At 43.7% G+C, this 17,500-nt stretch overlaps 1 protein-coding gene across 1 annotated transcript in view; it reads right to left on the reverse strand.

Moving 5' to 3' along the window:
- LOC113825874 (uncharacterized) overlaps positions 1-17,500 on the reverse strand; it is a 38,547-nt gene that overhangs the window by 833 nt on the left and 20,214 nt on the right. Inside the window, exons 3-5 of the mRNA XM_070118604.1 lie at positions 14,000-14,135; positions 13,166-13,302; positions 2,080-2,299 (exon numbers count right to left, since the gene is read on the reverse strand). Of these exons, the coding sequence (XP_069974705.1) occupies positions 2,080-2,299; positions 13,166-13,302; positions 14,000-14,135 (493 nt within the window). The remainder of the gene's footprint in view (positions 1-2,079; positions 2,300-13,165; positions 13,303-13,999; positions 14,136-17,500) is intronic.

Raw genomic sequence — 17,500 nt, forward strand, 5'->3', positions numbered from 1 at the left:
GAGGATGAGATTCACATAAGATTAGGATATGAGATTTAGAGATGATTAGGAGGATGAGATTCACATAAGATTAGGATATGAGATTTAGAGATGATTAGGAGGATGAGATTCACATAAGATTAGGAAATTAGATTTAGAGATGATTAGGAGGATGAGATTCACATAAGATTAGGAAATGAGATTTAGAGATGATTAGGAGGATGAGATTCACATAAGATTAGGAAATGAGATTTAGAGATGATTAGGAGGATGAGATTCACATAAGATTAGGAAATGAGATTTAGAGATGATTAGGAGGATGAGATTCACATAAGATTAGGATATGAGATTTAGAGATGATTATGAGATGAGATTCACATAAGATTAGGATATGAGATTTAGAGATGATTATGAGATGAGATTCACATAAGATTAGGATATGAGATTTAGAGATGATTAGGAGGATGAGATTCACATAAGATTAGGAAATGAGATTTAGAGATGATTAGGAGGATGAGATTCACATAAGATTAGGATATGAGATTTAGAGATGATTAGGAGGATGAGATTCACATAAGATTAGGATATGAGATTTAGAGATGATTGGGAGGATGAGATTCACATAAGATTAGGATATGAGATTTAGAGATGATTGGGAGGATGAGATTCACATAAGATTAGGATATGAGATTTAGAGATGATTAGGAGGATGAGATTCACATAAGATTAGGATATGAGATTTAGAGATGATTGGGAGGATGAGATTCACATAAGATTAGGATATGAGATTTAGAGATGATTAGGAAGATGAGATTCACATAAGATTAGGATATGAGATTTAGAGATGATTGGGAGGATGAGATTCACATAAGATTAGGATATGAGATTTAGAGATGATTGGGAGGATGAGATTCACATAAGATTAGGATATGAGATTTAGAGATGATTGGGAGGATGAGATTCACATAAGATTAGGATATGAGATTTAGAGATGATTATGAGATGAGATTCACATAAGATTAGGAAATGAGATTTAGAGATGATTAGGAGGATGAGATTCACATAAGATTAGGATATGAGATTTAGAGATGATTGGGAGGATGAGATTCACATAAGATTAGGATATGAGATTTAGAGATGATTGGGAGGATGAGATTCACATAAGATTAGGATATGAGATTTAGAGATGATTATGAGATGAGATTCACATAAGATTAGGAAATGAGATTTAGAGATGATTAGGAGTCGAGATTCAGAGAAAATTAGGAGATGAGAGTTGGAAGATTAGAAAAAGAAATTTAGAGAACATAAGGAAATGAGATTTTGAGAAGATTAGAAGGTGAGATTTAGTAATTAGATGAGATTCACATAAGTTTAGAAGATGAGAGTTTGAAGATTAGGATGTGAGATTTAGAGAAGATTAGGATGTGAGATTTAGAGAAGATGAAGTGAAATTTAGATTTAAGGAGATAAGATTTGGAGAAGATTAGGAAGTGAGATTAAGAGAAGATAGGGAGGTGAGTCTGAGAATATATTAGGGAAAAATATTTAATACAAATTATTATTAATCTTCTTCATCTTTGTTTTTGTATTTTCTTCCTCTCTTTCACGTCTTTTCATCTATCTTTCTCACTTTTAATTATTTCTTTCACTCTCCTCTCTCTCTATCTATCTATCTATCTACATATATATCTCCACCTCTCTCTCTCTCTCTCTCTCTCTCTCTATCTCTCTCTCTCTCTCTCTCTCTCTCTCTCTCTCTCTCTCTCTATCTATCTATCTATCTATCCCTCTCTCTTTCCCCCTTACCCCTCACCTCTCTCTCCGTCTCCCCCATACCCTCTCCCCTCCCCCTCCCCACCACACCTCTCTCTCTCTCTCTCTCTCTCTCTCTCTCTCTCTCTCTCTCTCTCTCTCTCTCTCTCTCTCTCTCTCTCTCTCTCTCTCTCTCTCACCTCCTCACCCTCACCCCCTCACTCTCACCCCCTCACCCTCACCCTCACCCTCACCCCTCACCCTCACCCCCTTCACCCCTCCCCACCTCCCCTTCACCCCCTTCACCCCTCCCCTTCCCCCCTCAGCCCCCTCACCCCCACTTACCAGCGTTGAAGAAGGAGAAGGTCGAGCTCTGTCGCACCACGGCAGCGAACACCGATTTCTTGACGGCGAGGTTGAGCACTTTCCCCTCACACTCGATCGAGATGCCGTTGAGGTAGTTCTTCCCCAAGGGCAAGGTCAGCTGACTGCTCGTGGTGTAGAGGGCGTAGGGGTCATCGCCGCCCCCGCCCATGGGTAGTTCTATCACACGACCGGAATCCGGCTGCGTGGGGGTGCGGGAGAGAGAGTGTGAGTGAGGGATGTTGAAAGAGAGGGGGATGGGAGAGGGAGGGAGGGGGAGGGAGGGAGGGAGGGAGGAAGGGTGTGAGGGAGAGAGAGTGAGTGAGGGATGTTGAAAGAGAGGGGGGGAGGGGAGGGGGGAAGGGTGTGAGGGAGAGAGAGTGTGAGTGAGGGATGTTGAAAGAGAGAGGGGGAGGGGAGGGGGAAGGGGGTGTGAGGGAGAGAGAGTGTGAGTGAGGGATGTTGAAAGAGAGAGGGGGAGGGGAGGGGGAAGGGTGTGAGGGAGAGAGAGTGTGAGTGAGGGATGTTGAAAGAGAGGGGGAGGGGAGGGGGGAGGCTGTGAGGGAGAGAGAGTGAGTGAGGGATGTTGAAGGAGTGGGGGGAGGGAGGAGGGAGGGGGGATAAAGGGAGGGGAGGGGAGGGTGGAAGGGAGGGAAGGATAAAGGAAGCGTGGAAGGGAGAGAGGTATAAGGGTGGTAGGGAAGGCGGGATAAAGGGTGGAAAGGAGAGAGGGACAGATCGTGGAAGGGAGAGAGGGATAAAGGGTGGAAGAGAGAGAGAGATAAAGGGTGAAAGGGAGAGAGGGATAAAGGTTGGAAGGTAGGAGAGGGGAGAGAGAGAGAGAGAGAGACAGAAAAAGGGAGAAAAGGCGAGAGCAAGAGCGAGAGAGAAAGATCATGTGACATTTGGACATATGTCATTATGTTGCATTTTAGGGTATTTTGGCATGGGTTGTTTTATGAAGTGTGTGAAGCTAACTTGAAGACGCTACTTATTAGATAGATAGATAAGGAAAGTGGAGGCGATGTGGGACTGTTAGCAAGAATGACAGAAACAGAAAGAGATAGAAAGACAGCGAGAGAGGAGAGAATATTAAAGAGGAAGAGAGAGAGAGACAGACACACATTCGGGCAAAGGAAGCGAGAGAGAAAGACAAACACAGACAGAAACTGGAATTAGAACTAACAAGGAATTTAGCATAACACAACAAGACAGATTAATGTACCGAATAAAGACAGAAGAGAAGTGAAGCCAACGTGTATTCTAATAAAAAAAGAAAAAAAAACATACCCCAAAATGTAAACAAAATCATTAGAAAAAGAAAATGAGAATATGAACATTTATACATATATAAATGTATGAGTGTGTGTGTGTGTGTGTGTGTTTGTGTGTGTGTGTGTGTGTGTTTGTGTGTGTGTGTGTGTGTGTGTGTGTGTGTGTGTGTGTGTGTATGCGTGTGTGTGTGTGCGTGTGTGTGTGTGTGTGTGTGTGTGTATGCATATATATGTATATGTATATACATCTATGAAGGAATAAAATCAAAACTACCGAAATAAAAGGCAAAACCAAACGTAGTGAAAGAAAGACCCAAACAGAATGAAGAATAGAGGTCAAATAAGCAAAGAAATAAAAAAAAACATCAAGAAGAATGAGGAAATGAGGAATAAAGAAAGATCCTTAAAGAAAGAAGAACGAATTACAGAGCTTGGCGGGTGGGCGAGAAATGCAGATACAAGGGAGACGCGAGAAAAAAAAAAAAAAAAAAAAAAAAAAGGAGAGAGAGAGAGAAGAAAAAAAAGTGCTGATTCAGAAATGCCCGGGACGAAGTAAAGTGGTGGGAGGGGGGGAGGGGGTGGGGGAGGGATAGGAGAAGGGGGAAGGTCAGGGAGGAGAGGAAGGGGGGAGGTCAGGGAGGAGAGGAAGGGAGGGGGAGGGGGGATAGGAGAAGGGGGGAGGTCAGGGAGAAGAGGAGGGGAGGGGTGTCAGGGAGGAGAGGAAGGAGGGGGAGTCAGAGAGGAAGGAGGGGGAGTCAGAGAGGAGAGGAGGGGAGGGATAGGAGAAGGAGGAGGTCAGGGAGGAGAGGAGGGGAAGAGGGAAGGAGGAGGTCAGGGAGGAGAGGAGGGGAAGAAAGAAGGAGGATGTCAGGGAGACTAAGAAGGGGGGTAGAGGGGGGAGGGTAATGCGAGTATGGGGACGGGAGGGAGCTTAGGGATGAGGATGGAGAGGGGGTGGGGGGGCGAGGTAAGAAGGGAGATTAGAGCGTGGAGACAGGAGGAAGAGAAACAGGGGGAGGAGAAAGGAAAGGACAAGAAACCTGAGGGTGAAGATGGAGAAGATGGAAGAGAAGGAGAGGGAGGAAAATCAGAGAGAGAAGGAGAGGAAGGGAACGGTACAGGAGATGAGAAAGGGAGGAATGGGCAGGTGGGGAAGGGTAAGCGTGGCAGGGAGTAAAGGAAGGGAAGTGAGAGAGTGAGAGAGAGAGAGAGAGAGAGAGAGAGAGAGAGAGAGAGAGAGAGAGAGAGAGAGAGAGAGAGAGAGAGAGAGAGAGAGAGAGAGAGAGAGAGAGAGAGATACAGAGAGAAAGAGAGACAGAGAGAGAGAACAGGCAAGTTGGGGAAGATAAACGAAGTAAGGAGGGGAAGGGGGAGAACAAGAAAGGGAGGAGAGAGAGAGAGCAGACAAGTTGAGGAGGAAATACTAATTAGGGAGGGAGAGAGAAACTCCAAGTTGGGTAGGGGGAGAGAAGCAAGGGAGATGTGAGAAAAGGAGAGAGGGGTAGGGGAAAGAGTGGAGACGAGGGGAGGGAGAAAGAAGAATAAGAAGAGAGAGGGGATGTAGAGGATGTAGAGAGAAGAGAAGAAGAGAGATAGGAGGGGAATGAGGAAGTAGAAGAAGGAGAGAAAAAGAAAAAAGAAAGAGAAGGGGAGTGAAGAGAGAGAAGAGAGAGGAGAGTAGAAAAGACGACGGGGAAGAGTAGAGAAAAAAAATAGAGACGATGGGGAGGGAGAGGAGTAAGGAAGAAGGGAGAGGAGGGTAGGGAAGGAGTGTGTCTGGGGGAGGAGGGAGAGGAGTAGGGAAGAAGGGAGAGGAGAGTAGGAAGGGAGTGTGTCTGGGGGTAGGAAGGGGAGGAGGAGAGTGTATCTAGGGGTGGGGGTTAGGGTAGGAAGGGAGTGTATCTAGGGGTGGGGAGGGTAGGAGGGGAGTGTATCTAGGGGGGTGGGGGAGGGTAGGAAGGGAGTGTGTCAGGGGGGGGGGGAGAGAGGGACACTCCAGACGTGGTTAAAGTCCCCTCCCTTGAGAGCAGTAACCTCGCCGGGCTGCTTCCCACTACAAGATTCTCGGTGCTTCTCGAGACTCCGGATTTTGTGTGTATCTGTGTGTATCTTAAGTGTGTGTGTGTATGCGTGCGTGTGACTGTGTATGTGTGTGTGTGTGACTGTGTATATGTGTGTGTGCGTGTATGTGTGTGTGACTGTGTATGTGTATATGTGTGTGTGTGTGTCTGTGTATGTGTGTGTGTGTGCCTGTGTATGTGTGTGTGTGTGTGACTGTGTATGTGTGTGTGTATGTGTGACTGTGTATGTGTGTGTATGTGTGACTGTGTATATGTGTGTGTGTATGTGTGACTGTGTATGTGTGTGTTTGTGCGTGTGTTTTAAGGTTATGTGCGTGTGTTTGTGTGTTTTAAGGTTACGTGTATGTTTGTTTGTGTGTGTGTGTGTGTGTGTGTGTGTGTGTGTGTGTGCGTGTGCGTGTGCGTGTGCGTGTGTGTGTGTGTGTGTGTGTGTGTATGTGTGTGTGTATGTGTGTGTATGGCCTTACAACTCAGAAACAATTCAGTGACTTACATATACAGTACATTCCAGTGACACATCCTAGTGTACATAAACATGTTTTGAAGTACGAATAGACTAAGAAATCTCCCTAATGTAACACACGGGAAAAAAATCCTTTAAAATATCCCAATTTGCATTAAGTACTTTATAACTTGCTCTAAAGGAGAAAAAAAAAATCGTATGCATTACATTAACATCAATTTAATCCATTAAAACCATGACTCACTTCAAGCGAATGAAGGAAAATGTACTTTATTATCTCATGCGAACCACAATGACAGGAATAACATGAATAACTACAAATTATACTGAATAGTGGGAAAAGAAATCCTTGCGGGCGTGGAGCATTCCGAGAAGACAAATCAGTAGCCAAGAAAATACTCAACTAACCCACTAAAATATATATGTAGTGAGACTGCACACTCAAATAAATATCTAGTGAGATTGCACACTCAAATATCTATGCAGTGAGATTGCACACTCAAGTATATACGTAATTAGATAGCACATTAAAATATATATCCAGTGAGATAGCACACTCAAATATATATCCAGTGAGATAACACACTCAAATATATACGTAATTAGATAGCACATTAAAATATATATCCAGTGAGATAGCACACTAAAATGTATATCCAGTGAGATAACACACTCAAATATATATGCAGTGAGATTGCACACTAAGATATATATGCAGTGAGATAGCACACTCAAATATCTATGCAGTGAGATTGCACACTCAAATATCTATGCAGTAATATTGCACACTAAAATATATATGCTGTGAGATAGTACACTCAAATATATATCCAGTGAGATTGCACACTAAAATATATATCCAGTGAGATAGCACACAAATATATATGCAGTGAGATTGCACACTAAAATATATATCCAGTGAGATAGCACACAAATATATATGCAGTGAGATTGCACACTCAAATATCTATGCAGTGAGATAGCACACTCAAATAAATATCTAGTGAGATAGCACACAAATACATATGCAGTGAGATAGCACATTCAAATATATATGCAGTGAGATTGCACACTAAAATATATATGCAGTGAGATTGCACACTAAAATATATATGCAGTGAGATTGCACACTAAAATATATATCCAGTGAGATTGCACACTCAATTAAATATCTAGTGAGATAGCACACAAATACATATGCAGTGAGATTGCACACTCAAATATATATCCAGTGAGATAGCACACAGATATATATGCAGTGAGATTGCACACTCAAATATATATGCAGTGAGATTGCACACTAAAATATATATGCAGTGAGATTGCACACTAAAATATATATGCAGTGAGATTGCACACTCAAATAAATATCTAGTGAGATAGCACTAAAATATATATCCAGTGAGATTGCACACTAAAATATATATCCAGTGAGATAGCACACAAATATATATGCAGTGAGATTGCACACTCAAATATATATGCAGTGAGATAGCACACTCAAATATATATGCAGTGAGATAGCACACTCAAATATATATGTGCAGTGAGATTGTACACTAAAATACATATGCAAGCCACCAGCTCACAAGAAAACAGCGCACAGTAAGCCAGGGACTAACAAAAATACTGTCAATTCACAGAGATAATCTTTTGAATCGAGACAATAATCTGAAAATTGTCGCACAAGAATGTCTCTGATTCTCAATAACACTCCAGAGACGAGCAAAAGGGGTTAACAGACGTAAAATTAGTCTACTGACTCACTGAAATAGCCTATTTCTTTACACCAACAATTGACTCGCTGAAATAGCCTACTATCTAACACCAATAACTTACTCACAGAAATAGTTTATTATCTCACATCAACAAGAGACAGAGAAATAGTCTATCATTTCACATCGACAACTGACTCACTGAAATAGCCTACTACCCCATACCAACAGGCTACTTACAAAAAATTCTTTGATTCAGCCTATTATTTCATTCCAACAATTGACTCACAAAATAGCTTACGTTCTCACACCAATAACTGACTCAAAGAAATAGTCCATCATTTCACATCAAATGACTCACTGAAATAACCTGTTACTCCATACCAACAGGCTACTTACAAAAATTGCTTTGACTCACAAGATTAATCCACCGATTCATGTAATCAACTAACACTGAAAATACTTAACTGTTTCACAAAACAGCCTTGACTTACAAAATAGTCAACCGACTTAAGAGTGACACAGACGTCACACAAACACAGCCTAATTCACAGAAAGAGCATAGTTTAATGCGTCATGGTGTGTGTGTGTGTGTGTGTGTGTGTGTGTGTGTGTGTGTGTGTGTGTGTGTGTGTGTGTGTGTGTGTGTGTGTGTGTGTGTGTGGATATGGCCTTACGACTTACAGAAATAACTCAATGACACATATATATTCTAGTGATTCACAGAAGTACTTCTTTGTCTCACAGAAATGGCTCAAACGAACAGAAATATCCCACACACATAATTACCCCAACCGAGTAACACAAAACGGCCCAGTGACTCACACAAATATCCCTGTGACTCACAGACATCACAAAAATAAAGAGCTAACCCACAGAAATGCCCCAGTAACTGAAGAAAAATCCTAGCAATTCATATATTGAGCCAAGCGACTCACAAAAACAGTCTGGTCTCACAGATATCGCGCTCAGAACTACGTAACTTGCCTATCCGCTCATAAAAGAGCCCACCGCCTCACAGAGAAAAAATGGCTCATGAAAATTAGCCCCAGCAACTTACAGAAATAGCCCCGGCTCACTGAAATAGCATCATCAACTCAGAAATAGCCCCACCAACTCACAGAAAAAGACCCTCCAACACACACTAATAGCCCCACCAACACACAATAACCCCAACAACTCACAGAACTAGCCCCCACCAACACACACAAATAACCCCACCATCCAAGAGAAATAGCCCCCAACAACACACACAAATACCCCCACCAACCCACATGAATACCCCCACCAACCCACATAAATACCCCCACCAACACACACAAATACCCCCACCAACACACACAAATACCCCCACCAACCCACAATAACCCCACCAACCCACACAAATACCCCCACCAACACATACAAATACCCCCACCAAACCACACAAATACCCCCACCAACCCACAATAACCCCACCAACCCACAGAAATACCCCCAGCAACACATACAAATACCCTCACCAACACATACAAATACCCCCACCAACGCATACAAATACCCCCACCAACACACACAAATACCCCCACCAACCCACAATAACCCCACCAACCCACACAAATACCCCCACCAACACATACAAATACCCCCACCAAACCACACAAATACCCCCACCAACCCACAATAACCCCACCAACCCACAGAAATACCCCCAGCAACACATACAAATACCCCCACCAACACATACAAATACCCCCACCAAACCACACAAATACCCCCACCAACCCACATAAATACCCCCGCCAACCCACACAAATACCCCCACCAACCCACACAAATACCCCCACCAACACACACAAATAGCCCAGTCAAAACATGCACTTCACTTCAAGCAAATAAAGGAAAATGTACTTTATTATCTCATACGAACCACAATGACAGGGATAACATGAATATCTGCAAATTATACTGAATAATGGGAAAAGAAATCCTCGCGGGCGTGGAGCATTCCGAGGAGACAAATCAGTAGCCAAGAAAATACTCAACTAACTCACTAAAATAAATATGTAGTGAGATTGCACCGTAAAATACATATGCAGTGAGATAGCACACTAAAATGTATATGCAGTGAGATTGCACAGTAATATATATATATATATATATATATATATATATATATATATATATATATATATATATATATGTGTGTGTGTGTGTGTGTGTGTGTGTGTGTGTGTGTGTGTGTGTGTGTGTGTGTGTGTGTAATTAGATAGCACACTATAATATATATGCAATGATATAGCACACTCAAATATATATGCAGTGAGATAGCACACTCAAATATATATGCAGTGAGATAGCACACTCAAATATATATGCAGTGAGATAGCACACTCAAATATATATGCAGTGAGATAGCACACTCAAATATATATGCAGTGAGATAGCACACTCAAATATATATGCAGTGAGATTGCACACTCAAATATATATGCAGTGAGATAGCACACTCAAATATATTTCCAGTGAGATAGCACACAAATATATATGCAATGAGATAGCACACTCAAAATTATATGCAGTGAGATAGCACACTCAAATATAAATGCAGTGAGATTGCACACTCAAATATATATGCAGTGAGATAGCACACTCAAATATAAATGCAGTGAGATAGCACACTCAAATATAAATGCAGTGAGATTGCACACTCAAATATATATGCAGTGAGATAGCACACTCAAATATATATGCAGTGAGATAGCACACTCAAATATATAGGCAGTGAGATTGCACACTCAAATATCTATGCAGTGAGATAGCACACTCAAATATAAATGCAGTGAGATAGCACACTCAAATATAAATGCAGTGAGATTGCACACTCAAATATATATGCAGTGAGATAGCACACTCAAATATATATGCAGTGAGATAGCACACTCAAATATATAGGCAGTGAGATTGCACACTCAAATATCTATGCAGTGAGATAGCACACTCAAATATAAATGCAGTGAGATAGCACACTCAAATATAAATGCAGTGAGATTGCACACTCAAATATATATGCAGTGAGATAGCACACTCAAATATATATGCAGTGAGATAGCACACTCAAATATATAGGCAGTGAGATTGCACACTCAAATATCTATGCAGTGAGATAGCACACTCAAATATATATGCAAGCCACCAGCTCACAATAAGCCAATAGCAGTAAGCCACTAACTCACAAAAATACTGTCAATTCACAGAGATAATCTTTTGAATCGAGACAATAATCTGAAAATTGTCCCACTAGAATGTCTCACTGATTCTCAACAACACTTTAACAGACTCACAGAAATAGCCTATTTCTTCACACCAACAAGTGACTCACTGAAATAGCCTACTATCTGACACCTATAACTTACTCACAGATTTAGTTTATTATTTCACACCAACAACTGACAGAGAAATAGTCTATCATTTCACATCAACAACTGACTCTCTGAAATAGCCTACTACCCTATACCAACAGGCTACTTACAAAAATTTCTTTGATTCAGCCTATTATTTCATTCCAACAATTGACTCACAAAATAGCTTACGTTCTCACACCAATAACTGACTCAAAGAAATAGTCCATCATTTCACATCAAATGACTCACTGAAATAACCTGTTACTCCATACCAACAGGCTACTTACAAAAATTGCTTTGACTCACAAGATTAATCCACCGATTCATGTAATCAACTAACACTGAAAATACTTAACTGTTTCACAAAATAGCCTTGACTTACAAAATAGTCAACCGTCTTAGAGTGACACAGACGTCACACAAACACAGCCTAATTCACAGAAATAGCATAGTTTAATGCGTCATGGTGTGTGTGTGTGTGTGTGTGTGTGTGTGTGTGTGTGTGTGTGTGTGTGTGTGTGTGTGTGTGTGTGTGTGTGTGTGTGTGTATGTGTGTGTGTTTGTGCGTGTGTTTTAAAGTTGTGTGTGTGTGTGTGTGTGTTTTAAGGTTATGTGTGTGTGTTTGTGTGTTTTAAGGTTACGTGTATGATTGTGTGTATGTGTCTATATTCCAGTGACACAGAAATACTCCTTTGTCTCACAGAAATGGCCCAAACTAACGGAAATATCCCACTTACACATAATTACCCCTTTACTCAAAATTAAGATACATCAGTGACAGTCTAGTAATTCACCAAACGGCCCAGTGACTCACAGAAATATCCATGTGACTCACAGGACTTACAAAAATAAATACAATTCACAGAAAATGCTCCAGTAACTGAGAGAAACATCCTACCGATTCACAGATTGAGCCAAGAGACTCACAGAAATAGCCTGGTCTCACAGAATCACGTAAATTGCCTATCCGTTCAAAAAAGCCCACCATCTCAAATAAAAAAATGGCTCATAAAAATTAGTCCCAGCAAATTTACGGAAATAGCTGAAATAGCCTCAACTCACAGAGACAACCCACAAACTCACAGAAATAGACCAACCAACTCACAATAACCGCACCAACCCAAAGTAATAGCCTTGGCTCACTGAAATAGCCCCAGTAATTCACAGAAATAGCCCAACCAACCCACAGAAACAGCCCCACCAACACACACAAATACCCCCACCGTCCCAGAGAAGTAGCCCCAACCAACCCACACAAATACCCCCACCAACCCACACAATTACCCCCACCAACCCACAATAACCCCCCACAGAACTAGCCCCCACCAACACACACAAATACCCCCACCGTCCCAGAGAAGTAGCCCCAACCAACCCACACAAATACCCCCACCAACCCACACAAATAACCCCACCAACCCACAATAACCCCCCACAGAACTAGCCCCCACCAACACACACAAATACCCCCACCAACCCACACAAATACCCCCACCAACCCATACAAATACCCCCACCAACCCTCACAATTACCCCCACCAACCCACACAAATACCCCCACCAACCCACAATAACCCCACCAACCCACACAAATACCCCCACCAACACACAAATACCCCCACCAACCCACACGAATACCCCCACCAATCCACAATAACCCCACCAACCCACACAAATACCCTCACCAACCCACACAAATACCCCCACCGTCCCAGAGAAGTAGCCCCAACCAACCCACACAAATACCCCCACCAACCCACACAAATAACCCCACCAACCCACAATAACCCCCCACAGAACTAGCCCCCACCAACACACACAAATACCCCCACCAACCCACACAAATACCCCCACCAACCCACACAAATACCCCCACCAACCCACAATAACCCCACCAACCCACAGAAATACCCCCACCAACACACAAATACCCCCACCAACCCACACGAATACCCCCACCAATCCACAATAACCCCACCAACCCACACAAATACCCTCACCAACCCACACAAATACCCCCACCGTCCCAGAGAAGTAGCCCCAACCAACCCACAGAAACAGCCCCACCAACCCACACAAGTACACCCACCAACACACACAAATAGCCCCACCAACCCCCCACCAACCCCCAGAACTAGCCCAGTCAACTCACATGCACTTCTCTCCCGTTGACCCGAAAGGAGATGACGGCAGCAGGGCGAGAGTCTCTCACTGTGCAGTTGATCCGTAGTTTGTCTCCTTCGGTATACTTAATCTGCAGCCCCGTTATTTGGGGGTTCTGTGGCATGTCTGTGAACGAAGAGAAAGGGCAATTAATTGGGGATTGCATTGAAAAGAGAAAAAAGAAAAAGAGTGATGATGAAAAAAGAAAAATAGTGATGATGAAAAAAGAAAAAGAGTGATGATGAAAAAAGAAAAAGAGTGATGATGAAAAAAGAAAAATAGTGATGATGATGGATGAATGGATAGATTGAAGATAAAGTTTAGGGGGATTGTATGAAAAGAAAAAGATAATGATAGGTAATTTGATATATAAAAATAAAGTTTAGGGGGATTGTTTCAAGAGAAAATAATAATGATAAATAAATAAATTGATAAAAGATAGTTTATGAAAAGAAAAGGATAATGGATAAATAAAAGATAATTTTTGTGCATATACACACACACACGCACATACACACACGCGCGCGCGCACACACACACACACACACACACCGCAACAGGAACAACGAAGGGAAGGGCAAGAAAACACACGAATAGGGCATATTTGTGTTTTCTTGCCCTTCCCTTCGTTGTTCCTGTTGCAATCTGTTCATCATGAATTCCACACACACACACATATGTATATATATATATATATATATATATATATATATATATATATATATATATATATATATATATATATATATATATATATATATATATTTGTACACGTATATACACACATGTTGCTGTGTTGCTCTCCACATTGCAAGTCACTTACGCACTACGGTGAGGTTGGCCGACCCGAACGAGGTCTCGAAGGTCGGCGCCTCGGACATGACCTCGCATCGGTAAGTTCCCTCCGAAGACAGGTCAATCTTCCTCAGGGTCACCACGTTCTCGTCCGAGGTCGACAGCTGAGGGTCACCGTCCGCCGGCGAGAGGAGGTCGAAGGGAAGAGCAGAAAGGGTGAAGATAATAACTTGGGTTAGATATAAACTGTGATAAAGGAACGATTATTTTGATAATCTGTGAAAAGATAACCTCTATAACGAGATTAAAGGTAAATAATTTGGATAAGATATCGAGGATTTAGATAAGATATCGATGATTTAGATAAGATATCGATGGATTTCATAAGATATCGATAAACTAGATAAGATATCGCTGAATTGGATAATATATCGATGAATTAGATAAGATAAAGATGAATTAGATAAGACATCGCTGAATTAGATAAAATATCGATGAATTAGATAAAATATCGACGAATTAGATAAAATATCACTGAATTAGATAATACATCGCTTAGATAAGCTATCGATGAATCAGAAAAGTTGGAGAGAGAGAGAACAGAGACAATTTAGATAACCGAATCAAATACTTAGAGCAAGTGATAACGATGATCCATTTGCATATTAGGGGAGATAACGACTCCTCTGCACTTGAGGGGAATAACTAAGAGGTAAAGTTAGAGAGAGGGAATAACAACAATTAATTCGCACTTAAAGCTTCGACTGTGTTTAAAGTTGGATGGAGCGGAAAGAGGAATAGCAAGGGAGACGATAACGATGGATAGAGCAAGAGGGGAGGGGAGAGGGATTGGTTTTGGGGCAAGGAATCCACTCGTTGGGTTGGAATGAGGGGAAGGGAGGATGGGAAAAGAGGTGAGGGAGGGGGGGGGAGGGCCATGAGGGAGAGGAAGGGAGGATGTAAAAAGAGGGGAGGGAAGTATGAGGTGAGGGAAGGAGGGGGAGGAAGAAGGAGGGGAATGGTGGGGAAGAACCATTTTGGGCAAAAAATACACTCGTTGGGTTAAAACGAGGGGAAAGGAGGATGGAAAATGAGAAGAGGGAACTGTGAGGTGAGGGAAGAAGGGGAGGGTCATGAGGGAGAGGGAGAAGGAGGGGGAATGGTGGGGAAGGAGGGGGGGGGTTTATGGTTGGTGTGGAGGAGAAAGGGATCGTGTGGGGTTGGAGAGGGAGAAGAGGAGGAATCATGAGGTGGAAAAAAAGGAATGAGGCAAAGAGGTGTGAGGGAAAAATTGAGGAGAAGAGGAGAGATTGTGAGGCGAGGAATGAAGGGAAGGGATCGTGAGGCGAGTGGGAAGTGCAGAAACAGATATGAGGTGAAATGAGGGATGGAGAGGACATAAGGAGGAGAAAGAGGGATAGAGAAACGAACTGATGAAGGATTATATACTTAGCACCCAGCATAGAGTGAGTGAAGGAAAGGAAGAAGACACACGAGACGAGAAAGACCGAACGAAGACATGAGACGGGAAAAAAAAGAAGACGGAGACATGAGAAAAGAGGAGAATGAGTGGCCAAAAGACGGGATAGGGACAGGAGAAGGGAGGAGGGGGACAGAGAAGACAACAAATGATAGCAAGAACGTTAATGTGGCTGCGACATAGTGAGATAAGCAAAGTCTTAACTTGGACAATACAGCATGAATATTCCGGACATAAGTGGCCACTTTATGAAGGTTGCATTCTGGATGAATGATAAGTGTGGTTTAATGTATGGAAAGGCTGGGAGGAGGGGAAAAGCCCCTCCCACCCAGCAAGTGAGGCGGACTGTGGGCCCTGCTGGGAGGGCGACTGCTGGAGCGCAGGCTGGGAACGGGGACTACCCGTCTCGCCTGCCCTCTGGTGGCCGCCAGCCCAGAGTGAAGCTTGTGGGGGAAAGCCCTCGGGAACCCCACAGGTGGATGATGGGGCACGCAGCCCGCCACCCCCTTTTATATGGGGCAGCGTCGGTGGGGGTGGCAGAGGTGGCATCCACCCGGAGCGACTGCCAGAGGCTGAACCTCAGGCGGGAAGTTAGGGTGGGGGCTTGGAACGTCCGTTCTTTGCGTCAGGATGATCGGTTGCCTCTACTGTCGAGGGAACTGGGGAGGCTGAGAGTTGAGGTGGCTGCTCTCTCGGAGGTGAGGAGGCCTGGCAGCGGCATGACCTGTGTAGGTGGCTACACCTATTACTGGTCGGGCCGCAGCGATGGCCACCATCTTCAGGGAGTAGCCATTGCCGTCTCCAGCAGACTCCAGCCCTCGGTAGTAGAGGTTACTCCTGTTGATGAGCGTATAATGGTATTGAGATTGAAGCTTTCTTTTGGCTTCATGTCTCTTATTGCTGTGTATGCTCCTACCGATGTCTGTAAACTTGACGTGAAAGAGATGTTCTACGCCAAACTTACATCTGTGGCAGACAGATGTCCCCGACGAGATATTCACATTGTTCTGGGCGACTTCAATGCGGTATCTGGCTGTGATCGAGCTGGCTATGAGATGTCTGTCGGTCCCCATGGTTCAGGAGCTGATGCCGGTAGCGAGAATAGCCTCCTTTTCCGGGACTTTGCTAGGTCCCAGAAATTGAGGATTTCTGGCTCCTGGTACCAGCGCCCAGACCCACATCGCTGGACATGGTACAGTGATGCGGGTAACGCAGCCAAGGAGATCGACCACATACTTGTTAGCACTCGTTGGAGGATCCTTCAGAATTGCAGGGTGTACAGGAGTGCTGAGTTCTGTGGTACTGACCATAGACCCTCCGGGTCCACTTCAAAACCCCCCAGCGGTCAAATGATCACCCTAGGGTGTTTCATTTGGACAGGCTGAGGGAGGGGGAGTGTGCCCGCGGGTTTGCTGAGGCAATCTCCGATCGTTTCGCAGTGCTTGGCAGTCTGACAGACCCTGTTCTTCTGTGGGATACCTTTAAGCGTGAAACGCTTGATGCAGCTCAAGGTACGATTGGTGTACGCCCGAGAGCAGTACAGAATTCCATCTCGCGGGAGACACTGGAAGCCACAGATGCATGTCGTGCGGCTCGTCTGACAGGGGATCGGGAATTGCACCGTTCTCATGTGCGCAGAACTCGGTCCCTGTTAAGAAGGGACAAGGAACAGTTTATTAGGAGTCTTGCAGAGGAGGTAGAAGGCCATTTCTTAGTAAATGACCTTCGTCCTGCATACCAAGCCCTGAGAAAGCTGAACTCCAAGCCCTCTTCACAGGTGACAGCAGTTCGCTCAGTAAGTGGTCAGATCGTTTCAGATCCTGTTGCGGTGCGGGAACGTTGGGCTGAGTATTTTGAGCAGCTGTACCAGGTGGACCCACCAACAGTTAACTTGGATGCGGGTAGTGTCGAGATCCCGCTGCCGGATCCACCTATCAGTGAGGACCCTCCCTCCCTAACTGAAGTTAGGGGGGCGATTTCCAAGCTGAAGAGTGGTAAAGCAGCTGGTATCTGCGGCATACCAGCTGAACTGTTAAAGGCTGGTGGTGA

The sequence above is a fragment of the Penaeus vannamei genome, chromosome 42, assembly GCF_042767895.1.
Source record: "Penaeus vannamei isolate JL-2024 chromosome 42, ASM4276789v1, whole genome shotgun sequence".
Taxonomy (NCBI): domain Eukaryota; kingdom Metazoa; phylum Arthropoda; class Malacostraca; order Decapoda; family Penaeidae; genus Penaeus; species Penaeus vannamei.